Here is a 13,253-nt window from a genome sequence, read left to right on the forward strand (position 1 = left end):
GGAGTCCTCGTACAGGATTCCCTTAAAGTTAACCTCCAGGTTGAGTCAGTAGTGAAGAAGGCGAATGCAATGTTGGCATTCATTTCTAGAGGAATAGAGTATAGGAGCAGGGATGTGATGTTGAGGCTCTATAAGGCGCTGGTGAGACCTCACTTGGAGTACTGTGGGCAGTTTTGGGCTCCTTATTTAAGAAAGGATGTGCTGACGTTGGAGAGGGTACAGAGAAGATTCACGAGAATGATTCCGGGAATGAGAGGGTTAACATATGAGGAACGTTTGTCCGCTCTTGGACTGTATTCCTTGGAGTTTAGAAGAATGAGGGGAGACCTCATAGAAACATTTCGAATGTTAAAAGGCATGGACAGAGTGGATGTGGCAAAATTGTTTCCCATGATGGGGGAGTCTAGTACGAGAGGGATTCAGGATTGAAGGGCGCCCTTTCAGAACAGAAATGCGAAAAAATTTTTTTAGTCAGAGGGTGGCGAATTTATGGAATTTGTTGCCACAGGCAGCAGTGGAGGCCAAGTCATTTGGCGTATTTAAGGCAGAGATTGATAGGTATCTGAGTAGCCAGGGCATCAAAGGTTATGGTGAGAAGGCGGGGCAGTGGGACTAAATAGGATGAAATGGATCAGCTCATGATAAAATGGCGGAGCAGACTCAATGGGCCGAATGGCCTACTTCTGCTCCTTTGTCTTATGGTCTAGCCACACACCACAACAATGATGTTCAGAACCACCCCCCCCCCCCGCATGTACAGTATTGTAGTGCTCATCTTCAAGAACAAAAAGAAAGACCATACAGCGATGTATTCATTACCAATTCAACATTTTTTTTCAACTTCAACATGGATTATGCACAATTTTGTTGGTATAGTACCTCCAATTTTTCAAAGTTCAATGTACAAAGTAAATTTTATTGTCAAAGTACATATATGTCACTATATACAACCCTGAGATTCATTTTCATAGGGGGATACTCATCAAAACTATAGAATAGTAACTATAACAGAATCAATGAAAGACTGTCCAACTAGGGCGTTCAACCAGAAAGCAGAACTGTGCAAATGCAAACATAAACAATAGTAATAAATAATGAGAACATGAGATGAAGAGTCCTTGAAAGTGAGTCCATTGGTTGAGGGAACATTTCAATGACGTGACAAATAAAGTTGTGTGAAGTTATCTGCTTTTATTCAAGAGCCTGATGGTTGAGGGACAGTAACTGTTCTTGAACCTAGTGGTGTGAATCCTGAGGCTCTTGTAACTTCTTTCTGATGGCAGTGGCGAGAAGAGAGCATGGTCTGGGTGGTGGGAATCCCTGATGATAGATGCTGTTTTCCTATGACAGTGTTTCATGTAGATGTTTTCAACAGTTGGGAAGGCTTTACCCATGATGAACTGGGCCAAATCCACTACTTATTGTAGAATTTTCCATTCAAGGGCATTGGTGTTTCCATAACAGGCTCTGATGCAGCCGGGCAATATACTCTCTACTACACACCTACAGACGTTTGTCAAATTTGTAGATGTCTTGCCGAATCTCTGTAAACTCCTAAGGAAGTAGATGTGCTCCCATGTTTTCTTCCTAGTTGTACGTATGTGCTGAGCCCAGGATAGATCCTCTGAAATAGCAATACTGAGGAATTCAGAGTTGCTAACTCTTTCCAGCTCTGATCCTCTGATGAGACTGGCTCATGAAGCTCTGGTTTCCCTCTCTTGAAGTCTACAATCAGTTCCTTGGTCTTGCTGACATTGATTGAGAGGCTGTTGTTATGATACCACTCAGCCAGATTTTCAGTCTCTCTCCTTCATGCTGATTCATCACCACCTTTGATTCAGCCCACAACAGTGTTGTCATCAGCAAACTTAAATATGGCATTGGAGCTGTACTTAGCCACAATGTCTTAAGTGTAAAGCAAGTAGAGCAGGGGGCTAAGCACACAGCCTTGTGGTGTATCTGTGTTGATGGAGATCGTGGAGGAGATATTGTTACCAATTCAAACTTGCTGGGTTCTACAAGTGAGGAAATCAAGGATCCAATTGCACAAGGATGTATTGAGGCCAAGGTCTTGGAGCTTATTGATTAGTTTTGAGGGGATGATAGCTACAGTTGATATACAGCATCCAGATGTATGCATCTTTGCCCAACCGCATTTTAATCACTAAATTATCAATAACTGTGTATTTTGTTTCTGTAGAATCCATTTCTAAACATCTATTTCTCTTTCTTACTGCAAACCATGTCTACCACTTTAAGCAAGCATCTGTCCTGACATCTCCTTTTGTGGCTAAGTGTCAATATTTTGTGTACACTCCTGGAAAGAGCTGTTGAAAGATGATGTCATTTAAACAATGCATTCGTCGTTTATTTCAGTGGAAGAACATGCATTTACGTAGCACCTTTCATGATATTTTTTAAGGATATACCAAAGTGCTCAGGAGTTAGTGTTTTCGAGCTGTAGTCACTGATATAACGCAAGAGAAGTAAAACTAATTTGAAGATGGCAGGTCTGCAGAAACAATGGCTATTGACAATTACAAGATAATAGCCTAGAAATTTTAGTGCATCCATTGGATCCCATTTGATCAGCACAGATGCAGTGGGCCAACAACTATTTTAGTACTAAGCCACACTATCAAACATCAGTTACAATCAAAGTGGAAATCTTTAGTCGTAACAGATGGTATGTACATGCATGCCACCTGGTCCTCCTTGTACAAGACCAGGCTTACAGTGTTAGATGTGGGCAGGTATAATTAGAACCGTCGATTTGGAATAGAAAGGGAGGGGATAAAGAAAAAAAGAATTGAATTCCAGGAGGTATTCTGGCTGTTGTTCTGTTTCGGGGACAATGAACAAGTATTCAGAGGGAGGGAGTCAGAGGACAACACAGAGCACAGTACTGGAGGCATAGAGGGAGTGGGGATTGGTAAGCCATAAGACCGTAAGATATAGAATTGGAGTTAGGCCATTCAACCCATTAGGTGTGCTCTACCAATCTATCCTGGATGATTTATTATCCTCCTAAACCAATTCTCCTCCCTTTTCCCCAAAACCATTTGGCATCCTTACTAATCAAGAACCTATCAAAGCCTGTTTCAAATAAACCCAACAACTTGGTCTCCACAACCACTTGTGGCAATGAATTTCACAGATTCACTACCATCTGGCTAAAGAAATTCCCCCTCATCTCTGTCTTAAATGGACGTCCCTGTTTTCTGAGGCTGTGCCCTCTAGTCCAAGACTCCACCACTGTAGGAAACGTCTTCTCCACATCGACTCTGTCGATCTTTCAGTATTCAACATGTTTCACTGAGATTCGCACTTATTTCTCTAAACTCCAGTGAGTACAGGTCCAGAGCCATCAAAAACTTTTCATATATTAACCTTTTCATTCTCTGAATCATTTTCGTGAACTTCCTCTGATCCCTCTCCAATGCCAGTATATCCCTTCTTAGATAAGAGGCTCAAACTTACTCATCATACTCTAAAACATCTAAAACTTTGACAAACTTCTATAGATGTCAAGTGGAGAGCACGTTGACTGGTTGCATTATGGCCTGGTATGAAAATACGAATGCCCTTGAATGGAAATCCCTACAAAAAGTAGTGCATATAGCCCAGTCTATCACAGGTAATGTCCTCCCCACCACAGAGCACAGCTACATAGAGCGCTGTCACAGAAAACCAGCATCCATTATCCCCACCACCCAGATCATGTCTCTTCTTGCTGCTACCATCAAGAAGAAGGTACAGGAGTCTTAGGACTCACACCACCAGGTTCAGGAACAGTTATTACTCTTTAACCAACAGGCTCTTGAACCAGAGGGGATAACTTCACTCAACTTCACTTGCCCTATCCCTGACCCATTCTCACAATCTGTGGACTCACTTTCAAGGACTATGCATCTCCTGTTCTCGATATTTATTGCTTTTTTTCTTTCTTTTTGTATTTGTAGTTTGTTGTCTTCTGTAGATTGGTCCCTCATTCATCCTGTTGGGTATAATCTTTCATTGATTCTTGTGTTTCTTGAATTTACTATGAATACCCATAACACAAAGAGGGAGGAGCAAGGAAAGATGGCCCCAGCAGTTTTTACAGACACAGGCAACTTCTTCCACTTCATCCACGAAACAGCTTATTCTTCTTCTTATGCCTTTCCATTCTTTTTAGGGTGCTTGGAGTTCTGTCAGGGTCCAGAATCTGCAGTTCAAACTACAATTTTTCGCAAGCAGTGGATTTTCAGACCGGCTATGCGGCCTAGTGTTTTTCTATCTCCAGGAATGGCCTGGAAGAGGTGCGACCTCGGGGAGTGGCCCTGTAGATGACACGGTTCCTCCCTGATTTCACTGAATGAAGCATCATGACAGACTAAAACATCGAGCACTGCTAATCACTGGCTGTTGTCAGAAGAAGGACCCTGCACTAAAAGCTGTATATATATATCTCCCCCTCTCCCTCCTCGAGACAGTTTTGCAGGGCAGGGGAGGGTGCTTGGAGAAGCAACGCAGAAGGTTGTAACATCTGAACAGCAATTTGCTAGTCTCTGCTCTCATTGTTGCAGAGACAGCCTGTCTGAGATACTAAAGTGCTGGGTTACGGACTGTAGTTTTGATGGACTCTGGATCAAAGTCTGTTTGAGGGGCATTTGCTGTTACTTGCATGGTGGAGGGTGTGGGTTGCTGCTTCTGTTGAAGCAAGTGGGGGAGGGGAGAGTCAATACTTCTACTGCTGTGAATTAATTTGATGGTCAGCATTCTGCTGGTATTGTCTTGGAATGTCAACTAAAATTTGGGCTCTATAATCTGGCACAGAGCAGAACTTATACTAGCTTTACAAAAACAATCACATGTTCAGCAATGTTACAAAATTGTAATATACTTACTTGCATAAAAGGGTGATTTTGAAAGTTAGAGTAACTTCATTTGTGAAATATAAAAATTCACTGTTTTCTTGATATGCCACAAGTTTGAATCATATTTCATTTTTTTATTCTAAAATACTGTCAAATATTCTGTAAAATACTTGTATGCAACAACAGAATTTCCAAAAATAGTTTGTTTTGTTTTTGTTCAAACCTACAGTCATTTTTTGTCCCAGTTACTATTTTGTTTGCTCAGAAGGTAAAATTACATATGGTGACAAGTATCAATGTTTGTTCTCATCTTCCCATCATTAAACCATTTCATCCTGATCCTGTGTACAAGAACTAACAGAAACACATTCACTGCTTGAGATCATTTTCTTGAAATAGAAAACTGCATATGCCTCTCATATTTCACATGAAACCACTATTTTACTGAGAGTGCAGACGCACTGAGTCATGCCAGGCAGTGGAAGGGGGGAGTTTGCAAATGTCAGCCAAGAGAACAGCAGCTTTCTTTCATAGTATGGGTTCAATCCACATCACCTGCAAATTCTACCCCCACTCTGCACCCCATGAGGGAATTTAGAAAGACTGTTTCATTGAACAATCTTTACTTTGTCAAATTAAGGCACATTGTCCAGGATTAACTTGTCCTCAAGCTTCACGATGATCTCATCTTCTGGCTTAGTTTCAGATTGTCCAACTGGAAAATTGCCAAAACTACATCTGCAACACCCCCAACCATTTTGGCATAGTTTACTTCTTTCTCCCTGAAGATTCCCACTGGAGTAATGAACAATCTTTATTGCAGCAATACCAGACTTTATGTAAACAAATACCTTGTAGTTGCACCTGTGGCCTTCCAAGACAGAAAATCAGGGAGATCAAAGAAATGACCAGCTTTTTCCCAGCAAATGCTTCGCAGATTCTGTCAAGTTTAAACAGTAAATACAGTTAACTTCATTCCAAAACAAGTAAATATCCTTTCCATGTGATACTTACCAGATATTTTTGTCTCTTATACTTTAGGTGCTACTGTGCCAGAATATTTACAGTATAACTAATTAACACAGTTTTTTAAACTGTTACATTAATCCACTTAGAAAGATGTCTACAGTTGTTAGTATAATAAATCACAATTTAAAATGTAAAGATTAACATTAACATAAAAATAATCACATTCCTTTGAAATTTCTAGTTTTTAAAAGAAACACAGCAAAAAAAATTAAATTTATTTTGCTTAACTGAATATTCTAGACAAATACTGTGTTGATGCAATTAAGCCAGAATGAGTTTCTAGCCATTAAGATTTTTCAAAATGTTCTGCATATTACAGTTGAAGACAGTCCAAGTGAGAAATTAATCATATGAATAAAGAAACATTGGGCAGAACCATCTTCCACATGGCCATCTACCCATGCTTTGCATTTTGTTTTTGTGATGCTTTGGGAGCATTAAGTTAAGCCGGAGGCCAAGCTGCCATCCTAAAATGCAAAGCAAAAAAACAAAGAATGACCAGGCCACAAATGGCATTTCCAGAGGGGAAATTTAATTGAATTAATGGTGTTTTGATCTTCAAATTGTTTTTAAACAGTCTATCAACCAAAAATATAGAAAAGTTCAATATATTGACATAATCAAAACAATATTTCAGAAAGTAGAATTACTTTAAAACACAAAGTATTATGAATTAATTAAAATACAGCATCCAATAAAGAAAGGTAACCATTTTTCTTATCTGCACTTAGGTTTTTAATGAAGGTCAATAAATACATTCAAAAGTTACATCTGTCAACCCAACACTGGCAATAAAGGTGAATGAATGGCCAGACATAAAATGTGTCACTCCTCAGCTCAGTGCATTCTTAATCTAACTCTGAACTTAGTGGTAAAGCACATCAGATGCTTCTGGTTTATTTTTGACTTCCATAGAACCATCAAGAAACGGTAAGTGTGTAGGTCAGATTTAGTAAATCAATGACAACAAAACTGTAGCCATTAGTTGTTTCTAACACACTGACACTAGCAAAAACATCTCTACTACAGAGATATGTTTTACACTGAAGGGATACAAAGGACTGCAGATCAGAATCAGAATCAGGTTTATTATCACCAACACGTCATGAAATTTGTTAACAGAGGCAGCAGTACAATGCTATACATAATATAGAGAATAAATAAATAAGTCAGTAAATCATTAAGTATATATGTACAATAAATAGTTAATTTAAAAGTAGTGCAAAAGCAGAAATAATACAAAAGCAAAAAATAAGTGGGATAATGTTCATGGGTTCAACGTCCATTTTGGAATTGGGGAAGAAGCTGTTTCTTAATTGCTGAGTGTGTACCTTCAGGTTTCTGTACCTCCTTCCTGGTGGTAACAATGAGAAGAGGGTATGTCCTGGGTGATGGGGGTCCTCAGTAACGGACACCACCTTTCTGATGATGTCTAGGATTGCTACGGAGGCTAATACCCAAGATGAAGCTGACTAATTTTACAACTTTCCACAGTACATCTGTAGAAATTTTCAAGACAAACCAAATCTCCTCAAACACCTAATGAAATATAGCTGGTATCTTGCCTTCTTTATAGCCGTATTGATATGTTGGGACCAAGTTAGGTCCTCAGTGATCTTGACACCCAGGAAGCTGAAATTGCTCACTCTCTCCACTTCTTATCCCTCTATGAGGATTTGTTCGTATTCCCTCATCTTACCCTTCGCGAAGTCCACAATCAGCTCTTTGGTCTTACTGATGCTGAGTGCAAGGTTGATGCTACAACACCATTCAACTAGCTGGTATATTTCACTTCTGTACATCCTCTCATCTCCACCTGAGATTCTGCCAGCAACAGTTGTATCTTCAGCAAATTTATAGATGACATTTGAGCTACACCTAGCCACACAGTCATGGGTATAGAGAGAGTAGAGCAGTGGGCTAAACACACAACCCTGAGGTGTGCCAGTGTTGACTGCCACTGAGAAGGAGATATTATTACCAATGGGCACAGATTGTGTTCTTCCGGTTAGGAATCAAGGATCCAATTGCAGAGGGAGATGCAGAGGCCTAGGTTCTGATGCCTGAATCTGGAGCAACAAGTAACTTGCTACTGGAACTCAATTAGTCCAATAACACCAGGAGGAGGGGAAGGAATTGTCAATGTGTGAGGTCAAACCCTAGTATTGTCCTGATGCAGGGTTTTGGCTAGAAATATTGACAATTCCTTTCGCCCCCAACAGATGCTGTTCAACCCACTAAAAAGATTGTTGTTAAACACAAAAATCCAAAACCACTGCCAATGAATCTCTGATTTCCCAAAAGTAGAACTGCATACATTCTACTTCCTTTCCTCACAATTTCTTGAATATGATTGGCTGCTCAGCCCACCCAATAACACCAAAGCTGGATACCAGATATCCTTCAAAAAAAGAGTCACGAAAACCAATTGACATTGGAAATGCCAAAACTGACAACTGGGAGGTACTACGATTTATAAGGGCAGCTTTCTTCAAGATCAGTACATCTCATTGTTATTAACTTTTACTGCCTCTGACTGATCTCAACTCAGTAAGGAAATTTTTACTCTATACGATTGGAATCTTCTTCTGTCATGTTAATACCAAATAAAAAAGATCACAAACCTAATCTCAGCTTCTGCTTGTAAGTAGCCCATGAACAGTTGCTGAAACTTGTATCATAGATATGATGATCAGCATTCATCCCACCTTCATGAATGGGAGTGTTACATATGCTAAATTATGGAGGATGCATTAACTTTGATTGACAATGAATAAAACCTGTGTAACAGTGGCTGCCTGTTGTACTAACTTCTGTGTGCTCAGTTCTATAATATGATAATAGGCTCCAACAAGTAACAAAATTTAAAATACTGCAAAATAAATTGAACATTTGAACATCTCAAAAACCTTCTTTTTCAAGGTTTCAGTATTCAAAAATATCAGTCCATTAACTACCTTAAAATTCACCAGATGGTGTTTTTACCTTTGAAAAGAAGAATAAATATGTTGGAAAGGAGTCTATACCCATTGAGTTCTGCACAAGTATCAGTCAAACAACAAAGCAAATTTTTAGTAAATACATAGCACATGTATTGATGGATTATTTTTATTGTTAAATATAAGGATTAAGGTGTAGAAATTGCATGACTGCCATTTACTGACATTGAGATGTCTTTGTGGGTCAACTTAAGGCCGTTTGAAAAGTTACATTAAGAACATGATCCCCAAATCTGATAGTGAATCCCCGTGTAACACCACACTGAAACTGACAGTACCCATTTCACAATCAGTCAAATTTATTGTCATATGCACAACTGCATGTATGCACACATACAATGAAAACCCTACTAGCAACAGCATCACAAGCACATAAAATCATGTAAGCAGCGTTCACAAGATAAACATACATTAAGCATATATTATACATCTTTTTATGAGAAGGAGCATAATTAGACTTTTGTCGGTTGGTTTGGAACTGAATGGTTGAAGGAAGTATCTGTTCTTGAACCTGCTGCTGTGGGACTCATGTATAACACTTATTTACTAACAACATTTTCAGCTATTTACTGCAAGTATTTAGCTTTCCAGATGTAACCTCTGCAGTCAGCTCTTAAAGGAACATAAAACAGGAAGTACTCTACAAGTTCTGGGGAAGTATTGCTAATAGGTGAATGGATTTTGCAATAGCAGGAAGAAGGTTTGAAGGGTTTCCCCCAAAAATTGCTAATACTTAGGAAGGCTGGTGAAAATAAGTGCCTTCGGGGAGCATGTTCTTTATTCAAGGAACCCATCGTTTTGGGAGACTTTAACAAGGCCAGTCTGAAAAAAAATCACTAAGCAATTACCATCAACAGATCACTTGCAATACCAGAGGAAACAGCACACTGGACCATTGCTACACCCCCATCAAGAATGCCTATCGTGCTACTCCACACCCTCACTTCAGGAAGTCTGATAACCTGGCTGTACTTGTACTCCCTGAGTATTGGCAGAGACTGAAGACTGCAGCACCAGTAGTGAGGACCAAGAAAGTTTGGACAAGGGAAGCACAGGAGCACCTACAGGACTGCTTTGAATTGGTGGACTGGACTGCATTCAGGGATTCGTCTTTGAATCTGGATGAGTATCCTGCAGTTGTTACCGACTTCATTAAAACCTGTGTGGATGGGTGTGTGCCTACAAAGACTTACTGTACATTCCTAAACCAAAAGCCGTGGATGACCCAGAAGGTATGTCGTCTGCTGAAGGCTAGATCTGTGGCATTCAAATCTGGCAACCCAGGTCTATACCAGAAAACCAGGTATGAGCTGTGGAGGTCTATTTCAAGGGCGAAGAGACAATTTCAAACGAGGTTGGAGACGTTATCAGATGCACAGTAACTCTAGCAGGGTCTGCAAGACATTACTTCCTACAAAACGAAACCCAATAGCATGAATGGTAGCGATGCTTCACTACCAGATGAACTCAACGCCTTCTATGCATGCTTTGAAAGGGAGAACACAACTACAGCTGTGAAGATCCCTGCTGCACCTGATGACCCTGTGATCTCCGTCTCAGAGGCCAATGTTAGACTGTCTTTAAAGAGAGTACACCATCGCAAGGCGGAAGATCCCGATGGAGTACTGGGTAAGGCTCTGAAAACTTGTGCCAACCAACTAGTGGGAGTATTCAAGGACATTTTCAACCTCGTACTGCTAGGGGCAGAAGTTCCCACTTGCTTCAAAAAGGCAACAATTATACCAGTGCCTAAGAAGAATAATGTGGGCTGCCTAAATGACTATCTCCTGGTAGCACTCACATCCACAGTGATGAAATGCTTTGAGAGGTTGGTTATAACTAGATTGACCTCCTGCCTCAGCAAGGATCTGGATCCATTGCAACTTTCCTATCGCCACAATAGTTCAATGGTAGATGCAATCTCAATGACTCTCCACATGGCTTTAGACCACCTAGACACCACAAACACCTACGTCAGGATGCTGTTCATCGACTATAGCTCAGCATTTAATACCATCATTCCCACAATGCTGATTGAGAAGTTGTAGAACCTGGGCCCCTGTACCTCCCTCTGCGATTGGATCCTCAACTTCCTAACCGGAAGACCACAGTCTGTGCAGATTGGTGATAACATATCCTCCTCGCTGACGATCAACACTGGTGCACCTCAGGGGTGTGTGCTTAGCCCACTGCTCTACTCTCTGTATACATATGACCGTGTGGCTAGGCATAGTTCAAATACCATCTACAAATTTGCTGACAATACAACCATTGTTGGTAGAATCCCAGGTGGTGACGAGAGGGCGTACAGAAGTGAGATATGCCAAATAGTGGAGTAGTGCCACAGCAACAACATGGCACTCAACGTCAGTAAGACAAAAGAGCTGATTGTGGACTTCAGGAAGGGTAAGGTGAAGGAACACATACCAATCCTCATAGAGGGATCAGAAGTGGAGACAGTGAGCAGCTTCAAGTTCCTTGGTATCACAATCTCTGAGGACCTAACCTGGTCCCAACATATTGATGTAGTCTTAAAGAAGGCAAGACAACTGCTATACTTTATTAGGAGTTTGAAGAGATTTGGCATGTCAACAAATACACTCAAAAACTTCTATAGTTGATTGTGGAGAGCATTCTGACAGGCTGCATCACTGTCTAGTATGGAGGGGCTACTGCACAGGACTGAAAGAAGCTGCAGAAGTTTGTAAATCTAGTTAGCTCCATCTTGGACAGTAGCCTACAAAGTACCCAGGACATCTTTAGGGACATTTTTAAAAATCTATTCAATATATGTAAATGATTTACTTATTTACTTATTATTATGTTCTTTTTTCTCTCTCTCTCTCTCTCTCTCTCTCTCTCCCTCTTTCTCTCTGTTAGATTATGTATTGCATTGAACTGCTGCTGCTAAGTTAACAAATTTCACGTCACATGCCAGTGATAATAAACCTGATTCTGATTCTGATTCTGACTCTAGTTTTTTAGCCAGGTAGTCTTGACAGAAATTGTCAGGGAGATTACTGTAAAGACATGAGTGCAATCTAAGATTACCTGCACTAGGGAAAAGCATGCAACGCAGGAAAATGCACATACCTGTGAGCAGATGAAGCTTTCTCGCTTTCATAATGCAGCGTTTTATCTCCTTAATTTAGTAATAAGCAACAAACCATGCAATGTAGCAGTGATAAGCAATAGCCATTTTGATTCTGTACCAAGGACATCATATTTCCTTATAACATGGAAGGAGGCCAACTAGACCATTAAATTTACCAGTGAGAGCAATCCCGTCAATTATAATTTCCCATTTATTTCCCTGTAATCTATTCAACCAGTGTTCATTACTCTGACCTCCAGAGGAAATACAGTAAAAACACATGAGAACTTCTTTATTACAGATTGAAGGTTGATTTGTTCTGTGAGTAAATAGATGTGCTTATTTTACAAACAAATGCCATTAAAACTAAACTTTGAGTACTACTGTTGTTTACTTTTCAGAAGTTAGGATATCTAAATCATGCCAAAAAGTAATAACTGAATTCACAACAGACAGTCAGACACCAAGAATTTTTTAAATTAGACATATAGGTTTTTTAAATTAAACATATAGTGCCATTCTTTAGAGTTTTGGGGAAGGAACTTCTCAGTCATGGTCATGAAGCATTACTTCTGCACATCTTTCCAGCAGATTTCATTATCTTACTAAGCCTCACATTTCTAAGAAGATAGTACTTTTGAAAAGCTGCAGTCTTACAGTTGCCATTGCCTGGATGTCCAATGCAGTTTGAGTCCAATTCCAGTACTAGGGCCTCAGTAACGTGGATGCTGGCCTAGGAGACACTGACTTTTCATTCCAGTGACTTTGGAGGATCTTGTGGAATCAGCATTGGTGCTATTTTTATTGTCCAGTAGACAATGCGCTTTCCTCTCACTGGGTGTTATATAACTCTAGTCCTTCAAAGGAACTTCAGTGTTGAGACTCAAAATGTGAAGACTCCAGCTGAACATGTGCAGTACATTGGAATTAGCTGGATTAAAAGGACTAAAAGAGCCAAGACACAAAGATTTGTCATTTGGCATTCAAGGGTCAAAGAAAAGACAAGTTGTGAATATCAAATATCAAAGTATCTCAAATATTTAGGCATGCGTAACAGCTATCCACCAACTTTCCTGGGCCGCTAGGGGAGGTATACGTCGGAATAGTTAACTTAATACACTTTATATGAATGCAGCAGGAATTGACACTAAACTAGAGGCAAAATGAAATCAATTCTCGTGCTGGGGAAGAAATTTTTCATCTTAATCACTTTTGGCTCTGTGGTGTGCAATGTGGTTTTAAGTCAGCTTCTGAGTCTACATTGTCAGTCTG

At 40.0% G+C, this 13,253-nt stretch overlaps 1 protein-coding gene across 17 annotated transcripts in view; it reads right to left on the minus strand.

Moving 5' to 3' along the window:
• Positions 1–13,253, minus strand: part of fggy (FGGY carbohydrate kinase domain containing) — a 346,341-nt gene that overhangs the window by 295,087 nt on the left and 38,001 nt on the right. For all 17 annotated transcript variants that reach the window (XR_011888007.1, XR_011888000.1, XR_011888001.1 and 14 more), the window contains exon 5: positions 5,711–5,799. Coding sequence is in view for 8 of the 17 variants with exons in the window: in XM_072273806.1 (XP_072129907.1) it covers positions 5,711–5,799 (89 nt within the window). In the remaining 9 variants the exon portion in view is untranslated. The remainder of the gene's footprint in view (positions 1–5,710; positions 5,800–13,253) is intronic.

Source organism: Mobula birostris, chromosome 12 (assembly GCF_030028105.1).
Source record: "Mobula birostris isolate sMobBir1 chromosome 12, sMobBir1.hap1, whole genome shotgun sequence".
In the NCBI taxonomy this organism is placed as follows: Eukaryota; Metazoa; Chordata; class Chondrichthyes; order Myliobatiformes; family Myliobatidae; genus Mobula; species Mobula birostris.